Source organism: Mustela erminea, chromosome 4, assembly GCF_009829155.1.
Source record: "Mustela erminea isolate mMusErm1 chromosome 4, mMusErm1.Pri, whole genome shotgun sequence".
NCBI lineage: Eukaryota > Metazoa > Chordata > Mammalia > Carnivora > Mustelidae > Mustela > Mustela erminea.
This window is the reverse complement of record NC_045617.1, coordinates 56,525,463-56,550,617: the sequence shown is the minus strand read 5'-3', so window position 1 is coordinate 56,550,617 and position 25,155 is coordinate 56,525,463. Positions and strand designations below refer to the sequence as shown.

The following is a 25,155-nucleotide window of genomic DNA, read 5'->3' as shown; positions in this document are numbered from 1 at the left end:
GGCTGTGATTGCATAACAACAATACGATCTGCTCTGGTGACTAAAAACATATTGGCTATGATTTTTTAAAAAAATGAAGATAAAACACCCTTTTTTTGGTATCTTATTGTGCATGTGAAAACATGAAATTATTATAGACCCTCTGAATGAGAAAAAAATTCTTTAAGCACTAATCATAATGAGAAATTCTTGGAATTATTAATTTATCCACAGCCACTTTGAGTAATACCTATATGCTTGCCTCTCATAGGTTGACCAGAGCTATGCTAATCACACATTTACTGAAGTTGTTGGTGATCCCCTAGTTTCAGACCCCGCTTGCCAATTTCTGGGGATGAGTCCTGCTAGGTGCTGCTGCTAATCACATGATATTGGACAGTGGCAGTGGCAGAAACAGGGCCCATTTGTTTTTGTAAGTAAAGAGTTCTTGAAGTATAAGAATTTAAGTTGACTGTTAAGTCACTCAAGTTGACTGTTGCCCCAGCTCACTCTCAAGATTGTGCAAGTGCAGGGTGCATACTTACACAACCCTGAGGGAGAGTGTCTCTTTAAATGTGGCCCCTAGGTGCTACACTAATACATTGCATTAGATTTTGAGCTCCTTAGTCTTAACAATTGGGTTTCTCAAAAATTTATGCCATGTATAGCACCATGTCTGGCACACAGCACCACTAAACAAAGGTTGATTAATTGAGTATATATCTACCAGCCTCTGAGATGTAATTTTGGTTCTCAGGACAACATGTCATCACCCTGGCAGCCATTGTTACACTGGAAAGAGCCTAGCTTTGGAAGTAACTGAACATAACATGACTGAGATTTGCACAAGACATGGATCCCTTCTGTAGTGACTTCCTCACCTGCAGAACTCACATAATTAACTCCACCCCCTGGAGTGGTTGTGCAGGGTTAGTGTAATTTTGTACAAAGGTCTTAACATATAGCCTGGTTCAATATATGTCTGCTCTTGTGATGATTTTATATTACTATACCATTTTTATTACATTTTCCTTGTAATAAATTACAGTGTGGGGATTTTTTTCATTGGCATTTTTTATTTAGTTTTTGTAAGGTTTTCTTCACTTTAATTTTTCATTCTCTTTGAATTCATTTACAGTTTTTCTGTTTATGTCATAGTCTATATTATTTTTCTGTTTTCTTCCATCTGCATTATTGAGTAATTAATATATGCCAAGAACCATGCCAGTGATGTGGGCATGGTTACGAGGACCCAGAGGAAGATCCCATAAGACCAACCTAGAGGGCCCTTGGCTTCACACAGGATAGAAATCAAACATGAAACAAAACAAAACAAAACAAACCAGGAGCCAGAGAAAGTGAAAGAAGAGTTTATTGAATAGCATGAGTGGCAGAGAATGGCAGACAGAGTATCTGGGAGACTCAGAAAGGAAAGGAGAATGAATCTTGTCATTGTTTGGGGTTAGAGGTTTATATTAGAAAAGGGTCTAGGATTTATGTTTCTTCAGCAGTCCAGGTAGGAATCCAGTCCAATCGAGGTGTCAGGTGAACAGGTTATTCCATAAGGTAGCTGAAGCTGAGTCTTGATGCCAGTATCAGCCGAGGTTTGTTTGAAGCGAACGTCCTGGGACATGTTTGGGATCTGGCTTTTCTTAAGTGCTATCAGGGATTTGGAGCTTAGAACAAAATTCAGAGAACGATTAACTTTATTTCCCCCTTGAAAGGAGAACAGAGCTTCCTCGACTTGTTTAGAAGTAAAATCTGAAACATGATTATCGGGGTCCTGTAGAAAAACGAGATGGAGCTTTTCTAAAATGGAGTCCCTTCAGCTTCCGTACTTCACTAGCTCCGTGAATGTGAAGGAAACTTAAACTTCCTTTGAGGAACTCAGTGAGTGGGAGAAAAACTTCTCACTCAAGTTGACTGTTGCCCCAGCTCACATACAGGACATGATAGGAAAGAAGAGAGCAGCACTAGCTCTTCTCTCATGCAGCTGACTCTCCTACAGTCCTCATCAGAGTAGACTCAGCTTCTCTATTCTGTTTAGTCTTTTGGGCATTTCTCTTCTGAAGAAAATTTTTTCTGTTTCCTCTGATTCACAGTTATCTTTCCTTCATTACATTCTCTTGAGATGCTGTTTATTTTCTTTCATTCTTTTTTTTTTTTTTAAGATTTATTTATGTGAAAGAGAGCATGCATGCATATTGGGGGAGAAGCGGAGGGAAGGGCAGAGGGAGAAAATCTTAAGAAGACTCCCCACAGAGTCTGGAGCCTTACAGGGGACTCTATCTCTCGACCCTGAGATCATGACCTGAGCGGAAATCAAGAGTCTGATACTTAACCGACCAAACCACCCAGGCGCCCATATCCTTTCTCTAAATAAAACCTTAATTTAAAAAATCCATTTCAAGTTACTTCAGAAACTTAGTCACAAAATGAACAACACTTGATTTCCTTGCATAAATACTTTAAGACTCCTACAGGGTCTATGTAATTGAATCATGGCATTGTATGTACCAGCAGCTCACCTGGTCTCACTAATAATAAATAGCTCTGTGTGCACAGGACATAAAAAGAATCAAAGCAGGCTCTGGGCCTTAGTAAGCCTTGGTCCTTTAAGGGCACTTTCAGTAAAATATCAAAACTGTCATTGTGACTCAAAGATATCATAAAAAGTACTTGTGACAAAAGTGAAAACATACTTTAGTCAGTTACTGAATATATACTATAATAGACCCCTCTTGGGGAGCCTGGGTGGCTCAGTGGGTTAGGGCCTCTGCCTTTGGCTCAGGTCATGATCCCAGGATCCTGGGATTGAGCCCCCCAGGGCTCTCTGCCCTTTTATTAGAAAAGGGTCTAGGATTCATGTTTCTTCAGCAGTCCAGGTAGGAATCCAGGAGGAGCCTGCTTCCTCCTCTCTGTCTGCCTCTCTGCCTACTTGTGATCTCTCTCTGTCAAATAAATAAATAAAATCTTGAAAAAAAAATTAAAAATATAATAGTCCCCTCTTATTTGGGGGATATGTTCCAAGACACCCTTTTCCTAAAACCACAGATAGTTCTAAACCTAGTATATACGATGTTTTCTCCTAGATCTACATACCTATGATAAAGTTTAATTTATAAATAAAAGTTATAAATAAAAGATTAACTGCAGTAACTGATAATGACACATAATAATTATAACAATATTGTGCTAGGGTGAGTGCTGTGAAAAGTGTAAACCTGGCGATTCACAGACCTGTACCCCTGGGGCTAAAAATACAGTATATGTTTATAAAAAAATTAAAACATTAAAAAAATTATAACAATAACCTGTAATAAAAGTTTTGTGAATGTGGTCTCTATCTTTTTCAAAATATCTTACTATACTGTACTTAGCCTTCTTTCTGGGATGATTTGAGATGATAAAATGATGAGATGATAAAACGTGATGAGATGAAGTGAGGTGAATGATGTCGGCACTGTGATAAATTGTTAGGCTGCTATTGACCTCCTGATAATACGTCAGGAGGATTGTATGCTTCTGAACAAAGACTGACCGTGGATCAGGAGGGGCCGCTATACATGCAAAAGAAATATCAGTAACCATGACTCATATAAAAATACAGAAAATATAAAAATAATCAATAATATGCTATTGGGAAGATTTGGATATAAATCAGAGACAATAACAGGAATTAAAAAGAACTGTATCTGGATGAAACATATCTATTATATAGATATGAAAAAATTAGAAGATGAAATCTAGCTTGGAGTAATAAAATATCAATTGTATTTTAGCTACTAGAGAATTAGAAATAAGGCAATGTTTGAAAGGATTTGCTGCTCCAAGATACTGTCTGGAGCTTGTGATGTATCTGCCCTTGAAAGTAGTGACACAATGGACTGATGGAGAAGAGATGACATTCTAAATGGAAGGTAATATTCTTTCTTTCATTAAAACATATTTATTTGTTTACTATGTTGATTCCATGTGAGAGCCATGGATTAAAACACACACATATAAAAGGCGCAGAAGCATGCGTGTGCGCACACACACAGACACACACACCCACACACACACACACACACACCCCTTCATTCTTTTTTCTCTGTCTTTAAACTCTATTCTTCAATAGCAGCCAGAATACTCCTTGTAGAAAGCAAGTCAGGTGAAACACAAATTCAATGATGTCTCTACTGTACTTGAAACCTTCCTCCAAAACAAATCAGACAGTTATGTGGACATTAATGAAGACACAATGAGGGGCTGGGACAGAGGCTCTATCCTCATTCGGCAGACTTATATAAGAAATTAATAACGGAAAATTTTGGTGCAGAAACAAGGACCAGGGACTAAGTGAATGCCTGTCTGAAGAGCTTATATTGCAAAGGTATAGGGGCAGGGAGGCACTAAAATTCTTTAAGTGGTTTAATTGTGGTTTTTTTAAAAAAGATTTATTCAATACCCATCCATTGGCCACCACTGCGTGTTTTTGATACCTATTTGTCCCTTGATGACTAAATCTGAAAACAGTGAAAGTCAGCTTGGTCCCTTCTCTTGAGGAGCCATGGGCTATTTGGGTGATCTTGGCAGCTGTGTGCATGTTACTCTAGTGCAAAAAGAAATTAGAGCAATGTTGTATGATTAGGAGACAGGGACAAGAATTCAGGTGTAAGATGATAAAACCTCAGTCTAGAGGGGTGACTGAGAGATGGAAAAGACAAGTCAAGGGTTCCTGGGTGGCTCATTCAGTTAAGCATCTGACTCTTGATTTCAGCTCAGATCATGATCTCAGGGTTAGGGAAAGAGCCCCCCATTGAGCTCTGTGCTGGGCATGGAGCCCACTTAAGATTCTTTCTCTTTCCCCCTCTGACCCTCCCCAAACCCCTCCCCAATCTCTCTTTAAAAAAATTAAATTTAAAAAAAAAAGGCAAACCAAATATTACAGACGTGTATGCCAAAAGTACACATCCTTGGTGGCAGAATAAAGAAGAAATCATAAAGTATAACTCTATTTAAGCAGCTCCATTTTCATTATTTATTAAGGAGGTAAGCTAATCATTTATTGATTCATTTATTCAGTCATATAAAACCTGATTTGAAATACTTTCCAAGTACCAGCTAATCACAAGATCTACCCTCACTATTCATTCTGCAAAAATCAATTTGTTTAGCATTACCACCTTTGAATTTGTTGAATTAGTAGCATTATTTTTATAGTAAGAGAAAGAGACAAAGCTGACTAAAGGGAGATACAGTATTTTGTGATGGCTTTTACTGTACTTCTATGCCAATTAAAATAAAGCGGTATTCATTTACTCAATTTTTCTCATCTCACTTAAAAAATTATTATTTGGAATGTAAATTTCCCACACTTATTTTGAGGTTGTGGGGAGTCTTTTTTTTTTTTTTTTAAGACTTAATTTGATTCTACTTTCTAAAGTTTTCTGAAAGTAGAAGAAAAAAAGAAAAACTCACATTTTCTGAAAATATACTGTCATTTTTATTTATGTAATTCTAAGATAGTGGGATAAATTTTGACCTGCTCTGTGAGAATATAGTTTTATTTTCACAAAGACTAGAGTTTGTATGATTTTAAGGTCTAGCAATATTTACAGTTTGATTTCTAATTTTTTCATATGTATTAAGGAAAACTTGTGCTTCTATCCCTGAAAGAGTAACAGAGCCCAGACTGCATTTTGGTGTAAACAACTAGAAAACTTGACATAATATATGAAATAACTGTTCAGATGTTGGAAAATGGTGCATGACCTTGATTCCAGGGAAGTGAAGGCAAATAAACAAGGTGAACCCTAAAATCATTCAGGCTTTCTGCCTGGAGGCAATTTCCTTGTTTTTCAGTAAAAGAGAACAGAGAGCTTGGAGATCTTGATAATTAAAGAAGACAGAAATCAAAGTTTAGGAAGGCCAAGGCAGTGAGAATTTGTAGTGTGGTATAAGGGATAGAACTATTCTGAAAATGTCCTAGAAGTTAACATACAGGTTCTCTTAAGCATTTGGCTGAACACAGGTCTGCATCTGTGTGCACGAGTAGGACAAAATTCAAAAATTCAAGTGAGAAAGAGTTACTAGGAAGCTGGAATCCCTGAGCATACACAGATCCAGGAATTGTCTTATTTTCCACAAACCAGAGTGGAGATACCTTGTTGAATACACAAGGGATTAAGTAGAAACCCCAGGGAGTCACACCTTAATAATGAGGCTTAATTATTCCTAGAGTAGACTCTTCTAGACTTCTAAAAGGTTAAAAACAATGCTCTAACTGAGTCACAAGCAGTTTAGCTGCCTGCCAGAACAAAGACCAGTACTTCTTCAAGGAAAAACATCCAGCACACTATACCTTATGTACATGATGTCCAGCATCTGGTCTGAATCTTCATTTCCAACCACACCAATGATAATACTAAATGTAAATGTATGAAATATTTTAATAAAAAGCAGAAGTTCTCAGACTGCAGATGAAAGCAAGATCTAAATATGTGCTTACAAGAAAATCCCTTTAAATGCAGTGTGATTTGACTTTTTTTGGTATCATGTCAAGTGAAATTTGATTACCAAACAGATTGAAAATTGGAGAAAGTTTAAACTACTACACTTCAATAATAAATGATTCTTCAGTAATTTTGGACTAGTAATTTTTCTTCCAACAATTTATGTAATCTTTTAAGTACACTAAAGCAAGTCACAGGCCAATAACAGGATTGGTTTTCTTAGCAATCATTCTGTTTTTATGTATATAAAGTTACTGAGACTTTCATAATTATAAAATTCCATAATTCCTCAGATTTTTGTGCATTAATAAGAAAATAATATATAAGAACTTCTGTGGTTAAACATTGCTCTTTCAGAGAAGGAAAATGTATTTTTATTTTTCTGAGGATAATACAAATGAATATAAATAATAAAATTCAACTGTTTCATTTTTTAACTCTGAAAGAGATAATGTCATCAATTCTCTTCATGAAATATATTATTTTTGAAAAGCCTCCAAACCCAGTATAAAATGACCTGAAATTCACATCTGAACTCTTAAGATAATCAGGTATATTTAAATGCATGTACTTAAGGTTCCTTTTTTGAAGAATTACTCTTTTTTTTTTATTATAGTATAAAAACAAGTCCATATTGATATAGAAGGCTTTCTGGGGGAAACCCTCTTTAAGGCATATGGACTATCCCTGTGTTACAGGTCATACGGAAAGGAGAAGTGAGTTGCTGCTGGATTTGCACAGCCTGCAAAGAGAATGAATACGTGCAAGATGAGTTCACCTGTAAAGCCTGCGACTTAGGGTGGTGGCCCAGTGCAGATCTAACAGGTAAGAAGTGCCCTACTTCAGATCTTGTGCCTGATTGTGGACCTTCTTAATATGCCCATTGTTTAAAATATGAATGAGCAACTCTTGTCCTTTTTGATGTTTAAATAACATGTGCACTTTTTAATGCTTATGTCAAAGAGCACATAGAAACCTTTATAAGTTTTCAATCATCCATATTGAAAAGCAAGCTCATTTTTAAAATCTAAATAAAAGTGTATTAAATGGGTATTCTGGTATGCCAGTTGTTTTCTGTTTTTCTTTTTAAAAATTTTATTTGAAGGTATTTCTAGTTACCTGCATTTATGTTTGCAAACATTTCTCGAACATGTGTGAGGCAGTACTTTTTTTGCTTTAAATGTATCTTGCGGGGCACCTGGGTGGCTCAGTGGGTTAAGCCTCTGCCTTCGGCTCGGGTCATGATCTCAGGGTCCTGGGATCGAGCCCCGCATCGGGCTCTCTGCTCAGCAGGGAGCCTGCTTCCTCCTCTCTCTCTGCCTGCCTCTCTGCCTACATGTAATCTGTCTGTCAAATAAATAAACAAAATCTTTAAAAAAAAATTAAATAAATGTATCTTGCTTTATTACTTTATTTTGTTTAAAACTTATCAGGGAAGAAACATGTAAAAATAATATAAAATTGTTATTAATATAGAAGAGATATTTATAGTGCATAAAGTTCGTTAGGAAGATAAGGAGATGAAAGAAATTCCAGAGAAAAACTAGAAGACGAGAAAATGAAAGCCTATAACACATTTGGGGAAAACCACAAAATAAGTGTGTGGGGTTGGTTAGTAGACATAAGGACCTAGCAAAGGGCAGAAATGAGACTGGTGGTGGATGATACAAGATTCTTCCTGACCTTTTCCTAAGAATTTGGACTGTGGTTTTAAGCGCAGGAGAACCACTGAAGAATTTAAATAGGCAAATAGCACCTTGGTATTTGTGTCTCAGAAAGATGCTTCTACTAGCTCAGACTAGCAGTCTGAGGAGTATAGTGAGATTGGATGAAAAACAGAAGCTAGAAACTGTTGCATTGGTTCAAATGAGTAATTTCCAAGGGCATGGATGAGGGCAGCAGCAGCAGGAATAGAGGAATATATGAATGCGAGAGATGGTTTATTAGTAAAATCAATGGGTATCATATGGATAGATTATATGAGTTTGTAAATTTCATAAGAGCAATGTTCAAATATGTGAATTTTGTTTTCCACACACATGAGAGATGTTTCACAAATACTTTTCACAAATTTTAAGAGTAATAGAGCCATGGAAACTGTCATCTGAATACATTTTGTCATGTGAGTAATCTCATTCCTCCTTTCAGAAAGGGGAAGTTGAGGCCCAAAGAGGTGTACTTGTGTGCCCAAGGTCATGCAAATAGTTAGAAGCAGAGCCCAGTTCATTGCCTCTCTGGGTATTATTGAAAATCATTACAAAGGGTAACATTTCTTATTGTTTTTTACTTTTTCATCTGTTCCCAAATAAGAATAGCAACTAAGAAATTGTATGACTTATTCAGAACACATCAAAAATGACTGGGTAAGTAGAACCAGGTCACATAATGAAAATTTGACTTATTCAGTAAGAGTACCTTGTAAAATGGTAATCTTTTTTGGAAAAAGTTAATCTAAAACGAGGGTCAGAAAGCTTTTAGAAATTATTCAGTACAAAGGCCTTTTTTTTTTTTTAAAGAAAAGGAAGTTAGATTAGAATATATTCGAAGATAAAAGCTGTATCTCAATCATATTTTTATTCTGTCATGGAAAACTGATTTTCAACTTTAATATGCCTAAAAGTTACCCAGATATTACCCATTTGCAGAGAATCCTGTTCACCAGTTCTGAGAAGGGACCCTGCAAATTCTGAGGCACCTGGTTCTGTCTCATCCTATGAGAAACATTATTCTCTGGCTCATAGTCTAGTGCCTTGAACACAATAGCTGTCTAATAAAAGTTCTATTGAGAGAAGTAGAAAGAAGAAGGGACTTATCTAAGTTCATCCAGGTCAATGGATTTGGTTAATAGAGAAGCCACTGTGAGAACTCAGGATTTTTATCCCTAGGTCTAACTTATATCCTTGTTGCATGCAATAGACTGGCTTGGAAAAGCTTTTTCAGCCACTTTTGGACAACAAGACCTCTCTCCCACTCATGCTGTGTCTCTGTTCACATCTTTATCCTCTTTCATAGTGTGTGCTTCCAGCTGGGCCTTTTTATATCAAATAGAGGGTTGACTTACTAGTCAGTCCTCTCTGTTATTTGACTGAGACTACAGCTGCCTGGGAAGAGGCTCAAAGACAAAGAAAGCTAGCCTTTCTCAGGTTGATTTTAGAAATCAGAAGTCCTGGCTTTGAGGTATAAGAATTTTTCTTTTGTCTACATTTTTTTGGGGCTTCCCCAAATTTTTCCCAAGGCTCCTTTTTTTACTTTGATTGGAGCTTATCTCATACCTGGTAAAGAACTTCTGTCCTATTTTAAGACAGTAAATTAAAAAAAAAAAAAGGTTTTTTTTAAAAGATCCAATATGAACTAATGAACTCAAAGTCATATATTTTATTCCCTAGAGATCTCCCATTGTAGGTATATGTTTTGCCCACTAACAAATGAGGATCACCATTGATTGATTTAAGGCTCTTTCAGTTAATAAAGCATAAAAAAAAAACCTTCCTTCACTATACTTAGATATTTAATGTGATTATTTTCTAAAATATTCAGTCTATCATCCATCTCATGCATAAAAGTCACCTTAGCATCAAATGAGTTGAACCAAGCAACAACTCAGACAGCCTTTTTTTTTTTTTTTAATCATTTCTGATTTTTTATTCAGACAACCCTTTTCTAATAGCAAAATAGGCAAGTGGCTACTTTTGGAGCATATATTTAATTATTGTGCCAATTTATGTTTAGGGTCTTTCAGAGTACAAATCTCTGATTTAGCTTATACTTAGTTTTAATGACACCTATCATTTCTGGATTCCTTTCAGTCTTACACACGAATGGACAGTGTGGTCTCATTTGCCACTCATTTGGTGCCATGTCAGGCTCAGAGCAAGTGTGCACTACATTGCAATGTGGTTTTGGTGGTTGCCATGGTAGCAGTAGTTGTGAAAAGAGAAAACCCACAAGCAGAGAATACCAAAAACCAGTAGAAATACTCGGAGGAGTAATGCATAGCCTTTAAGTAGGTGTTTTGTTTTCACAAGGTGGATTTCTCTTTTTTTTTGGACTGAATTTTAGTTAAAATGAGAAATCGTTCTTCTTTAGGAAATGGTGTTTTTTTACTGAATGTAAAGGTTGTTAATAGGCATAAAATTATTTTATGAGATAGTTACTTTCCACACATGCTCCAAAAGCTCTAATATTAAGGAATAAATACCTGTTTATAAATGTGTTATTGTTTTCATTAGAATATATTGTTTGTTGGCTATAAAGAAAAAAATGATACATTACTTAGAGGATGCACTTTCTGAAGCTGTTAATAAGTTTCTCACATTTTCTTCTTAGGAAAATGTACATTTTAATTCAGCATTTAAATTTCACACTTTATTTCTTATGATGCATAAACAGGGATTTCTTCTGTCATGGTATAAAATTTGACAGTAGTTTAACAATTCATGAACCAATTATATGTAATCTGATGAAACTTATTTCTTTTTAAAAATCGAATAGGGTAAGAAGTTTCCTCAGAAAACCAAACTACATTAAATTTTATCATTAAAATATTAAGTAATAGAAATTAATTTTTACTATTTTTCTCTATCCCAACAGTTGCTATGACTTCTTACACTATCTACTTACTTACTTAAATTTCATATTATACACTACCACCTACTTTGTACTAAGCATTTTTTGGAGAAACTGGAAACATACACGTGAATGAAATAAAGTTTATATCCTGGGAAGGAGCTACCTATGAAACTAGACAATTTTAAGTCCTACAACAGGAGTGTGTACAAAATGTCATATGAACAACTGAGAAAAAAACAATTATTTCTCCCTGCAAAGAAGAGAGGAGCCTTCATAGAGAAGGTGACATTTAAGTTGAGCACTGACCATGAAACAGAATTTCTCCTTGTACGTAATTGATATTAATGTAATAACACTAAAGAAAGCATTTTGATGATGCTTTATTAATTATGAAGTATTATTGTAACTGCTATTAAATGTCCGAAGACCTGTGGACTTTATTTCTTTGATTCATATTAAATATGTCTTAACCTAATTGGGAAGAAATCCTGTATTAAAAATAGCTTCTTCCAATGCATTTGGATCTTACAAGTGAACCAATATTTGTTTAAAAATTAGGACTAACTTCCTATTCCTCAGATCAGAGTTATTACCACTTGTCTTGGATTTTGCTCAGGAATTTGTAGTCTGATAGCTCTGGATTCTTGGGAAATGAACTTGTCTGATAGGTCTGGATTCTCTGGGAAAACTGTAACCACAGATACTGCCAGGTCCCTAAGTTTTAGAGGCTTTATATATAGTATGTAAAACTCACATAAAGGCTTTTAGTTTTGGGTGCTGGGGGTCAGGTAGGGCCAGGACAGTCTTCACCACTGGTTGAAGGTAACTCCTTCCAGTTGAACAATTCTTTAAACCTCAAAACAGAACAAAAAAGTACATTACATATTATATTACATATATGGACAATATGGATATTACAGCTAATTCTCTCAAGGAATCAAAGCTAATGCATCTAAAATTTAGAATGTCTTAAAAAAAAAAAAGAAGGAAAGGAAATAAGAAAAAGAAGGAGAAAACAAAGCTTGTTTAAAATATAAGTGATCAGTCCCTATCTTCGACTTATTGTTTTGAGTATTCCTGGATTATCATTGAAAACCCTGGCTTCCCTGTAGGGAAAGAATCTAGGATCTTCACAAGAAATAAAGCAATCACAGTAGAGTTGTAAGTATATTGTTTTGAGGTGTTGTTGACATAATGCTACTGTTGCAACACAGGATACTTATATCTCCTTCTAACTCAAGCATATTTTTCTTCCTTTGCATATAGTACACTGTGTAGAATAGGCTTGATTTATAGCTAGGCTTGGACAACTCTGATTATCTGTGGAGATGCCTGAGTACCTACCTGTCTTTAACTCTTGGCTACATTAAGGAGACTGATATTCATAATATGCAGTTGAGAGTTTGAAATTCCACTGGTGACAACCAAAACCAGTTTGTTTACTGATGGATTTCAACTGGCGATTAGAGATAGGCGGACTTGGCCATATAACATGAAGGTCATAGAAAGAGTTCACTGGGAACTTTCATCTTGAGCTCTCAATTCAAAGATGAAGTGTGCCCTTTGAGAGTAAGGATCTTAGGGCACTTGCACTGGGATATCCCTTTGGCCCTTGGTGATTACCTGCACTTCCTCTTACTTTATTAAATGTTTTGCCTTTAAGTAAAAAACATTACATGAGTATGTTCTATGAATCTTCTGAGTCCTTTTAAATATCTGAAGTTGTGGAATCTTTACATATACAAAAAGTATCATTATTGGAAGTTAGTACGATATATCTAACAATAGCTTGATATAGTTGAATTATTGAGTTAATGATTGCCTAGTAAAACAGATTTAGGCAAATATTTATTCCTAGTAAGGTGAACACTAAAGACAAACTCAAATTTATGTAGTTTTAAATCAGTAAAGAAGAATGAATAAGAAAGCATACAAAGGGAAGTATGATGTATGTAAGAATCTTCTTCAGATGATCTTGCACAGACTATTGTATAATCATCAGCTTGCTATAAACTTCAGTTAACAGTCAAATTCCACGAGGGCTTCAGCTTCTGGAAGATCTCAGCAGAACCTCATTTTAAAATCACTAAGGGGAGTAACCTGCAACAATATTAAGGTTTCTTTTAATTTGTCCAGAGGGTTGGGAATGAAGACAGGCTTGTGTAATTTAAATTCATGAATAAACGTTCTTCTGAAAATGTTCCCATATCACTAGATTGACCAATTGGAATGTGCTAAGATCACAAAATCTAATCATATTTTAGCCTTTGTAAGTATAGTGGCTTTTCAACAGAATGCTTCAACCCATCTGCAAAATAAACACACAGTTTAGACAAATACATATTCATAAACCATAGAGGGAGAAAACGGTATACAGCCACTCTGGAGTAACTCAAAGGTTCTTTTGCAATTGTTTCAGTTAATGCCTCCACCTTTACAATTTGTCCTAATTGATTTAATTACAAATGAAGCATGAACTGGCCACATCTGCTGTCCTGGAAATGTTTCCCCAATAGTGTTTAATTTTGTGGCCAGTTTGTCCCTACTTGAAATGAATTTTTTCATTTGTTCCATCAGGATTTTATCCAATCCCTGGTAGATTTTTTTTTTTTTTTTTGGCACTGTCAGATGGCCATTATGGTTTTGTCAGATATTATCTTCATGAATCTTAGAACACAATCATGAAATATTTGGAATTTCTTTTAAGAATTTCTTTCCTGGTCACATTTTATGTATCTATAATTGAATACTTGAACTTCTTCATGGATTTGTTACTATCATAAATTATTTGTTTTATATGAGATGCTTTTATCAGGGTTTTTAGTCAGAGCACTCTGCTTAGCATGATAATCTCTAAAATATTTCCATTGTATTTCTAAGTATTTTATAGTATCTATAACTTTTACAGTACCCTTTTTTTACTGTGAACCTACCACAATGAGCAGTGGCTCTTTGATATGGGCTATGTTGTTGAATTAATACATCTAGATTATGGTGTATCATTTTCATATTTACACACAAAAAAAGATTTATGATAATCTAGGTACATGTGATAATCTATATGTTTATCTGCTCCGTTCCAATCCATCTTCCTATTTCTGTGAAGTCTTTTGTCCATAGGGATTCTGGGGCTAACAGTATTCCTTAATTTTTTAAAATTATACATAGTATAGATATTTTCATGACTAGAACAGCTATAATTTGATCATCTGTAGGGAACCATAGTACATTTTGTCTAGAAGTTAATCCTACCTATTAAAATTGTGGGTCTTGTGTCACAGAGAATAATGTATCCTTCTAATAATAATCTCAAAGTACAAGTTATGGGTTGGAGCATAAGATTGTTAATGATTTTCATCATTTCTTCGGTTTTATTAAGCCAATTATCTGATGTTCTATTAATAGTGAGATTATTGGTAGACATTAAGACACTTATATCAGCAAAAAAGAGGTATTGCCTCCCTTGGGATTTCAGGGGAAAAACAAGGAGTTCTTGGGTAACAACAGCCTTTGCCGTGGAGTTAAGTCACTGGACAGATTTCAAGTAGTAGTCTGGAATTTTAGCTAATGTGGGACTTTGGTTCTTTAAATGACTCTTCTGTTTAGTATCTATAGGTTTCCTTTTGTACAGGTTCCCAGGTCATAGAGAATAGAGGCCCTTTTAGTTGTTTAACCTAAAGATCCACAATAATACTGATTTCTAGCACATTTACTTTTTAAGTCTCTCCAGAAACATCTAGTCACATATTGGATATTTTCTAAGTCAGTAATTTTACATTTTAACATTTTCTTCTCCTTGGTTTCCCTAATTCAAGTCTGAGCCCACTTACAGAAAGAGAAGGTATAGTTTTTCTTGTCAGGTGTTGAGTCTACCTCAGAATTATTTGAAGATGTCATAAAGTCTATGTTTTATCTTTATTTAGTTTATAATTTTGCATCTTTGTTTAAAGAAAAGCTTTCAAATTTGTCTTATGTAATGCATTTTGTGTTTTTTACACTTTACACCACTAGGTTATTTAAATCTTCTCTTTTCTAATCTGCTGCTTTTATTCCATGAAGCTAACAATTAATTAAATTAATTGGTGCATATCTGTAGTATAGGACTATAAGTATCTAATAAAAATCCTGAATTCTACAGAAAATATTTTGCTTGTATCTCTGAAGTTTAGGAAAATTATTAATTATAGCTCTTAATTTGGCTCTAGACCAGGGTTTTAATTCAACTTCCACAGATCTAACTTGTGTTCTAAAAATGTAAAATGTGGCATTCTTTTCTAATGAAAACTCTAAGGACAGACTAGCTCATTTACAAAACCAGGTAAAGTTGCATAGAAAAAAAGAATGAAAAGAAGGCTAGCTTTCAGAATATAAAGGCCTTGACAAAGACTATATTGGAATTTGAATTTTATTTAGCAAGCCCAATATGCCAATTAAAAAAAGCTTAGTATTGACTATTCAATATTTTATCTCATTTATCTCTTAAATATTTTAAGTCATTGAATATGTTCTATCAAAAGCCCCCTGTAATAGTTCCTGTTATTCTAAATTATGTGTCTAGCTAATCACTTTTCTAAACTTTTTCAAGGAAATGAGAAGATTTAGGATTAAAATGTGACTTTTTAGGGGAAGCAGAAGTTCTCCCAGGAAGATTGAGACTTTGAATAGATAAACCTCTGACACAAGAGAAAGGGGCCAATGTGATCAGTCAAGACTGTGTGCTTGTGAATGGCTGGAGCTCATTTATTGCCTTGAGTCTGTTCCTACTTGGGTGATTATCAGAAGAAAGGGTTGACACTGACTGACTGGCTTATAGAAATCATGTTCGTTGAAGGGAGCTGTTGTTGACTGAACAGGAGTAAAAGGTTCTGATGGTTCCTGTTCCCATGGCTGTAGAACAATGAGTCTTTTTATTAAAGTCAGGGATATATTTTTATTCTCACAATTTGGGAAAGACTGGCCCCAGACCAAACACAAGTATCTCCGACGGGGTTGTCTCCAGGACTGGACAAATTTCTCTCTCTCCATAAAATACAAAACAGTCTTTATTCTCTGAGGGAAAAGATGAGCCAACTATTTAGGAACATCTCTCCTTTTAAGAGATGGGTGACAGGGGCATTCATCCTTCCTTGGTATATCTAGTAGAAGCTGATAACACAAGTGCCCCCAGATGCCACAGATGGATCATACATAACTCAAGGGGTGAGACAAAGCAAGTAACATGTAATAAATAGGGAAAATGCAGATTCTTCTAAAGAATTCATATAAAATATATGTATAAAACACTCTGTTGGCCAAAATAGTACTTGTCTATGAGTTAGACTTACCTCTGGACAATAGCTATGTGGAAATAAAAATTTTGTTAGTGTATTTCTTACTAACTTATTCTGTCACATCATCACTAATTTAACCTTCCCAGGAAACAGTTTAGTTTCCTTTTTCTCTTTTTTTGAAAGTGTAGAACGAAGTTCCACCCACAGAGTGGCACCCATTTATAAAGCTGGTGTTGGGAGAAAAGATTATTTTTGTAGGCTCAAGTGTGTCACATTAGTCTTGTGATGAGATCTGGTTTGGGAATACAATTGTCTTGACAAGATAATGGTATACATTTATTAGTGTAATAATGAGGCATTTCAAAAAATAATTAAAATAACACAAAATGTGGAAGATGTACACCTAGCTATGCCTCTGGTAACTAGTAAGCAGTGTTATTACTGATCAGCAGAAATCTTGGATTTTAAAACTTTTTTTCTTGGGGCTCCAGGGTGACCCAGTTGATTAAGCATCTGAATCTTGATCTCAGCTCAGGTCTTGATCTCAGGGTTGTGAGTTCGAGGCCCCCATTTGGCTCCATGCTGGGTATGAAGCCTACTTGAAAAGAAAAAGTTAAAAAAAAAATTAAAACTATTTTTCTCATTACAGGCTGTGAACCTATTCCTGTGCGCTATCTTGAGTGGAGCAACATAGAATCCATTATAGCCATCGCCTTTTCCTGCCTGGGCATACTTGTTACCTTGTTTGTTACTCTCATCTTTGTGTTGTACCGGGACACACCAGTGGTCAAATCCTCCAGTCGGGAGCTCTGCTACATTATTCTAGCTGGCATCTTCCTCGGTTATGTGTGCCCTTTTACCCTCATTGCCAAGCCTACCACCACATCCTGCTACCTCCAGCGCCTTCTGGTTGGCCTCTCCTCTGCCATGTGCTATTCTGCTTTAGTGACCAAAACCAACCGAATTGCACGTATCCTAGCTGGCAGCAAGAAGAAAATCTGTACCCGGAAGCCCAGGTTCATGAGTGCCTGGGCCCAGGTGATCATCGCCTCAATCCTGATTAGTGTGCAGCTAACGCTGGTGGTAACCTTGATCATCATGGAGCCCCCCATGCCCATCCTGTCCTACCCAAGTATCAAGGAAGTCTACCTTATCTGCAATACCAGCAACCTGGGTGTGGTGGCCCCTCTGGGCTACAATGGACTCCTCATCATGAGCTGTACCTATTATGCCTTCAAGACCCGCAATGTGCCCGCCAACTTCAATGAGGCCAAATATATTGCCTTCACCATGTACACCACCTGCATCATCTGGCTGGCTTTTGTGCCCATTTACTTTGGGAGCAACTACAAGATCATTACCACCTGCTTTGCAGTGAGCCTCAGTGTAACAGTGGCCCTGGGGTGCATGTTCACTCCCAAGATGTACATCATTATTGCCAAGCCTGAGAGGAATGTCCGCAGTGCCTTCACCACCTCTGACGTAGTCCGCATGCATGTTGGCGATGGCAAGCTGCCCTGCCGCTCCAACACTTTCCTCAACATTTTCCGAAGAAAGAAGCCAGGGGCAGGGAATACCAAGTGAGTTATCTGACCCAGCTTTACCTCCCCCTCTCTCTTTTCTCTTTACTTCTATTTGACTAACTATGTTCTTCCATTTCCCCAACAGTTTTCACTTCCTTTCTTACTCTTTTCTCCTTTTTTCCAAATTTCACATTCTCTGGCAGTAGGAATACTAAAGGTCTTCTTTGTTCTCATTCCCTTGCAAAAGCAAGGAGCATAAAGGTTGTTGTTGGGGTTGTTGTAGAAGTGACAACCAGCTGAGCATATTCTTATTCTTACCTAGAATCTTCAGCTTCTTTTCTAAGACATTTTTCCTTTCTCATGGGTCCCCTCCTTTATGGAATATCAACACTTCTCTGAGGTCTGGGTTTGAGATGCAAACTCTAATTCTAATCTCTAGTTTAGACTATGATTGAATAAAGTTTCTGAGTTATTTTTATCATTCACTAATCATTGGGATGGAAAGAAGGAAATTCAGCACCTGGGGAAATCTGACTATTTCATAATTTGAGTGCAATTAGCAACAAGTCTGCCCTGGAATAAGTTCCCTTGAGCAGCGGTCCTCCCATGCCCCTCTTACTTACTGAACATCAGTGGGTGTTGTAATAAAGACGTTCCATAATGCTACACAAGAGTTGTGCTGCCTCTACTACAAGGTCACAAGCAGAATGGTTTATTTCTGAGCCATAAAGCACCAGAAGAAATAGGAAACTAGATAAGGGTGAAGAGCTCCAAACTGACACAGATACTTGAAATTCTAAAGATAGTTTAACCACCCAAAAAGTCCTCAATTTCCCCCATTAACACTGTTAATTTTTTTCTGAAATAACCTTTTAAAAGTGAAGATTTTTAATACAAATAATAATAACATATATGATTATTGTATATTTTTTCACCCACCTGAACAAGCCAGGAAGACAAGGGGCATAGGTCTTATTTTTCCTTCATTATATAAGTGAGGAAACTCAGTCACTGTGAAGTTCTATGACTTGTGAATGTAATTCTATTTAGTTAGATATTATTTGCCTAGGTCTTAATTGGCATGAAATTTCTCATCTTACCTTATGTCAAAAAATGTACATGCCTTAAACCTCTGTGTTTTGTATCTTTACTTGCCAAGAGGTACCATGGGAATCTTTTCCAGAAATCATATAATTGGTTTGAGGATCTGATGAAGGAGTCTGTGGGAAAATATATATATATATATTATTTTTAAGATTTTTTTTAATTTGTTTACTTGACAGAGAGGGAGATCACAAGTAGACAGAGAGGCAGGCAGAGAGAGAGGGGGAAGCAAGCTCCCCGCTGGGCAGAGAGCCCAATGTGGGGCTCGATCCCAGAACCCTGAGATCATGACCTGAGCTGAAGGCAGAGACTTAACCCACTGAGCTACCCAGGCACCTCCAAAATATGTTTTTTAATCTATGAAATTATTATTATTTCAAGTAATAAATAGTAATTTTTCAGTGTTAAGGATTAAGATCATAATGCATGTTTACTCATTGGTAGATCCATTTTAAGTTCTAAATAAAACACTGATAATAAAAGTTACATAGTCATTTTTTTCCCTTGCCAGGCTTTTCATGCTAGCCAGCATGCCATCAGGAGCAGCCCCCTGGCAGGGACTCAACAGTAAGCATGAAGGCAAATGAACAGTGCCATGAAATGAGAAAAAAATAATAGACCATAGCCACAGAGTCCAGATGTAAAATGGCATCATAACAATTTCCATTAAGAGGGAAGGAGTGGAAAGAAACACAAGGAGAAAGAGAACACTCTAAGCTGGAATGTTTGTAGATACTAAGAGATTTCCTTTGTCCCATGTCATATAGCTTCATGAGGGATCCATTCTACCACCTACCATTATACAATCCATGTTTCTGATTTTTCTGCCTTTATTATGGTTCTTCAGAAACTTTTATGTGATTTTTTGGATCATTGTTATTGCTGAAAGCTGTTCCAACCATTTGATGAAAGAAGATACCTATGTGATCATGGTATCTTTCTTGGTACCCAGGGATATGCATCTATGGAAGCTCTCCCAATGATTTTATGTACACTTGTGCATAGAACTCCATGAACACCTGTCCTAGAGCAGTGACTGATGAATAGTATACCGTGCTTGCTGCCGGGATAAGCTGATGTGACTTTAACCGTTCTTATTAGCAACTCGCTTGCAGCCAGACGTTGTGCATTCTGATCATCTTCTTGTACGTGGAACTTCTTTCCTTATAAGCCTGAGACTATACCTTTCACTATTATGAAGTTAGAAATCCATTTTATTTGGGATCCTGCTTTTAAGAGAGAAATCAGTTTGTTCTAAATTGGATTGGTTTTCTAGGAGGTGCTATTTAACCAATAGCTTGCTTATCTATTAGCTATAATTTATCAACACTCTCAGAGTAATATGGTATACTTCTAATTAATAGCATGCAGGTTTCTTAGTATGATCTGTAGCCTCTGCAGGATGTAGAGCACAGCTGAGCCGACCCACAGAGTATTTGAGGCTACAGCTCTATGGAACACAGCCACTTATTTATTTATTTTTCTGATTCATTCTTCTGTGGCTTCTCTTTTAACTCTTTATGAGACTATAATTTTAAAATAATAATAATCTCAGTACCTATGTTCTTACCTTTTTTCTTGCTATCTTATGTGCTTCTGGTTTGTCTCCAAATTTACAAAAACCACAACAACCTAATATTTTTCTACAGCAACTAAAATCTAGCAGAGTTTTGCCAACTGTAGCAAAGGGTCTGAAAACTCTGGAGAGCATATCACCCGATGAGTTTATTACCATTCTGGATGTGTAATTCCTAGGTTTATGGTGCACTGAGGGTGTTCGGCAGTCTGCATATGTAGCTATAAACACAGAACAGCTGCTGTAATGAAGAGCTTCCAACTGATCTGTTTGAATATTATTGTGAAGAGTTGCAAGTCCGACTACATCCTCATAAGAGGCTGTTTCTGAGATACTTGGGAGGGATGACGTCGTGGGTCTGTTTTTGAAAAGTTTTCTGCAGTTTTTAAATTTAATTCACAACTAACCATGTGATACGACCAAAGGTCTGGACACTTCTTTTGTATTTTCTGAAGTGTAATTTAGGAGGAGTTTAACCAATAAATTGTGTGTTCGGGTTACTTACAGTTAGATGCCTAATTAAGCATAATCCTACTCTAGAAGGTTGATTGAATAGCATAATTGCCTTTGACAGCTCTAATTTCTTTAGCTGAAGTAACTCAATGTATTCTGATAGGAAAATATTTAAGCTTAACCTTATATAAAGATAGTGGTAAAATTCTTTTCTTGGCAATAGAGGGAATATAGAAATTCTCAGGCATTCATAATTAAATTATTTAGATCCAAATTACTTATCACTTCTCTTTAAGCAAAATGAGTTAACACTATGCAACCAAAAAGTTAAAATAATATGTAAATGACATGCTTTTTTTAAAAAATAGGTATATTAATGACTAAATGTCAAACGAACACTCCTATTTCCTGGGTAAATAACCTCAGTGAGTGCCAGTCTAACAGTACATGGAGCTGAAATGTGACAGTTCACCCCATGGCCTTTTGCATGCAGGACTGAAAACAATTACAATCACAAAAAGGCATTAGATTCATGCAAAAAAGTAATTTTAAAATCTAGGTCCCTAGGGGCACCTGGGTGGCTCAGTAGGTTAAGCCACCAACTCTGAGTTTTGGCTCGGATCATTCATCCCAGGATCCTGAGATCGAGCCCTGCTCCTGTGCTCTATGCTCAACCTGGAATCTGCCCGAGATTCTTTCCCCCTATGTATCCCTCCTCCTTTACTCCCCCCCACCCCCACCACTGCTCGCACTCTCTCTCTTTCAAATAAATAAAGCCTTTTAAAAAAGCATAGGTTCCTACATAAATAGAATATTATTATGCTCTTGCAATTGTTTCTTACGCATTTGAATGTATGTTTCTACTGAGTGCAAAAGCTAAGTGACATACTGAATAGAATGATGCTCTGAGGAAATTTTTCTCTTGGTCTGCTAGAAACATTTTTGTCCACAAGTAGAGGTCACTAAGCCCGCAGCATTCATGATTATGCCCCGGGTATGCCTTTTAATTTGTCTTTCTTCCTTTGATTATGAAAGGAAATATGGTAAGGTGCCAACAGACATCACAATCAAATAGAAATAACTTGTTTGCTTTCATAGAAAGAACTCAGTCACTATTCTAATAAGCTTGTAAATGAGAAATTTGTCATTTTGAAATTATTTTTGCTGTAATCATACAATAAATGGCTTTAAAAGTATTATAGAAAAGTGACAGTATTGTAAATATTCCCTTGCTTTTAGAGTAAATATCAAAAGATTTTATCTAAGTACTTGTCATAGAATTTTACTACTTGAGAGTAATATTTACGGAGGATGAATTGTTTATTCATTCATTTATTCAATCAGTCATTGTTTCAAGAGTAAACTTAAAAGCACCTACATACTTGATGTGGTGCTAGGTAATATTTAGGATAAAAAAAGATATAAGAAGCAGGCACAGACTGTATCAGTCTTGTGATATGGTAAGGGAAACAAAAAATATAACTAACTATGCTGGGTTAGGTGCCATAATACCACAGTATAACATTGTGGGTGTCAGGAAAGAAAGAGATTAGGTCCAGCTAATGGAGCAGTACCTGCTGAAGGATAGGACAAAATTTCTTTTCTTTTTTCTTTTTTTTTAAAGATTTTATTTATTTATTTGACAGAGAGAGATCACAAGTAGCCTGAGAGGCAGGAAGAGAGAGAGAGGAGGAAGCAGGCTCTCTGCTCCGCAGAGATGCGGGGCTCAATCCCAGGACCCTGGGATCATGACCCGAGCTGAAGGCAGAGGCTTTAACCCACTGAGCCACCCAGGCACCCCAGGAAAAAATTTCTTGATGAAAGTGGCGTTTGAACTTGGCCTGAAAGGTTGTTTTCAACAGGAGAAAACATTTGCATGTCATGTAATGAAGCTTTAGAAATGTGAATGCATTTTCTGGCCACACTGTGGAATCTGATATGAATGAAGTACATGGGGAAGTATAGTGGTGGGCAAATTTGCCCTACAAAAAGAGGATAGATTATTGATAATAATTGATAATAATCAGTGTCTTAAGAAGGAACTTAGGTATTTTTTATATAAACTGCAAGGTACATTAAGGATTTTTGTGATTTTTATGGTCATGTGTAAGCTTTATGGGAAGAGATTGACTGCTGAAAGATTAATCAATAGAGTGTTACAGTAACCCAAATGACAGGTTAAGAATTTTAAAATAGAGCAGTGAAGTAAAAGTCCAACCGCAGGTATGAATATGAAACACTTTTCTGAGCTTGATACATTAGAGTTGGATTATTGGTTTGCAGAGAGGAATGAAGAAATAAAACCTAGAATACAACTCTCATGATTTGACCCTGTATGACTGGAAAAATACAGCTAGAAGGAAGGTGGAATACAGATGTAGAACTGGGGAGATGCTGATGAGTTGGGTTTCAGACTTAATCAATTGAAGATGCAGTAAAGGCATTCCAAATAGAGGCAGCCATAAGTTATTTAGAGATTTAAGTGAGGAGCTCAAAAGAAAGGTCTGAGCCAGAGCTCTAGATTTGAGGCTTAATTGTTAGAATGTTTAAAGTGGCCAAAAGTGTGGTTACGACTTAAGAAGAAAGTAGGAGGAAGAACATTAGGGAACACTTGCACTTGAGAAATAAGATATAAATAAGGAAAACCTAAAGGCAATAAACACAAGGGAATCAAAAAGAATGGGGGAAACAAGAGGACTGCAGTATCCTGGAAACCAAGGAGGAGACTGTGTCTTAGTTAGCTTGGGTTGCCATAGTAAAATCCCACAGACTGGATGCTTAAACAACAGACATTTATTTTCTCACAGTTCTGGAGTCCAGAATTCCCAGATCAGAATGCCAGCATGATTGGTTTCTGGTGAGATCTCTCCTCTTGGGTTGCAGATGGCTGCCTTCTAGCTGTGTGCTCGTGTAACTTCTTGTCTGTGCAAGCATGGGGAGAGGGAGAGGAGAGGGGAAGAGGAGGGAGAGAGAACTATGTGGTCTCACTTTTTGTAAGAGCACCAATCCCAGATGAAGGCCCCACTCTGAGGACCTCCTGTAAACCTAATTACCTCCCAAAGCCTCCATATTCTAATAACATTACACCGGGGGTTAGAACTCAATTTAGGAATTTGGGGGAACACAACCATTCAGTGTATAACAGACTGTTCCAAGAAGATCGAGCTTGGAATCCTTGGTTCCCCAAGGATGGAGACTCTATGGTTATCCTTGAGTGGCTTCAGTGTTGTGATGTGGATAGAATTTCTATTAGAATAAGTTGAATTTGGCATTAAGGGAACTTAAAATTCTAGATAGTATTTAAGAAGAGAGGAGTGATATAAGAGAGGAGAGATTTAAGCTTGTTTGTATCTAAGAAAAGAGGCATGTGTTTATGCTGAACCACCTGACTCAGACCTGTGCCATTACAATACAGTCATTTGCCGTCTATTCACAACTCTGTGACCAATGAAGCATCAACTCTGAAGAACATGTTGATTATGTTTGATACTGGTTCTCACTTAACTACACGTGTGTTGCTTGACATTAAAAAATAAATAAATAAAAAAAATCAGGCTGGAAATTTATAGGAATTTTAATTAAAATCCAAAAATAAAAAAAGAAAGTAAGAAAATACAACCCTTGTTACTGATTTTATCAGACATCTGGACTTACAGTGTAGGATTTGAGAAGGGACATATGAAGGAAAGTCTGGAAAGTACCACATGCTTTCCTGGAATGAGTGGGGGGAGCTAGAGGATCCGTAGCTGATAAATAGCAGTTGTTTGTAGAAGAAAGAAGGATGTTGTGGATCCAGAGACAGACTCAGCTGGGGCTAACACAGGTACCTTTATTCAGCTGTGATTGAAAGGAGCTGGAAATCTTTGGATCTCTCCCTGACAGCTAGTCATAGTTCTGGAGCCTGCCAGCATGAGGACATTTTATTGGGGGTAAAGACTTAATGCCCCCCACCAAAAAACCAAGCCAAAATGTTTTCACTTCCTAAAAGATAGAACATTGTGCCACCGGAAGCATATTAGCCATAATTTAGAATGAAAATAGAGAAGTCGGTATGTCTGTCACATGTGGAGAAGTTGCTGCTGTGAGGGACCAGCTGCAGAGGCCATGGGCTTAGGTGTGGGGAAAGGATGCACAACAGGACAAAGGAGGGATGGACACAACTTGTCCCCCATCAGGTGCTGCAA

The 25,155-nt window shown here is 36.6% G+C and overlaps 1 protein-coding gene across 5 annotated transcripts in view; it reads left to right on the top strand.

Annotated features, from left to right (window-relative positions):
- The window catches only part of GRM1 (glutamate metabotropic receptor 1), a 407,487-nt gene that overhangs the window by 352,156 nt on the left and 30,176 nt on the right, over window positions 1-25,155 (top strand). For 4 of the 5 annotated variants that reach the window (XM_032339302.1, XM_032339304.1, XM_032339306.1 and 1 more), the window contains exons 8-9: window positions 7,175-7,301; window positions 16,965-17,895. In XM_032339302.1, the coding sequence (XP_032195193.1) occupies window positions 7,175-7,301; window positions 16,965-17,895 (1,058 nt within the window). Of the gene's footprint in view, window positions 1-7,174; window positions 7,302-16,964; window positions 17,900-19,144; window positions 19,159-25,155 lie in introns of those variants that run through there. The other variant, XM_032339307.1, reaches the window with a different exon arrangement.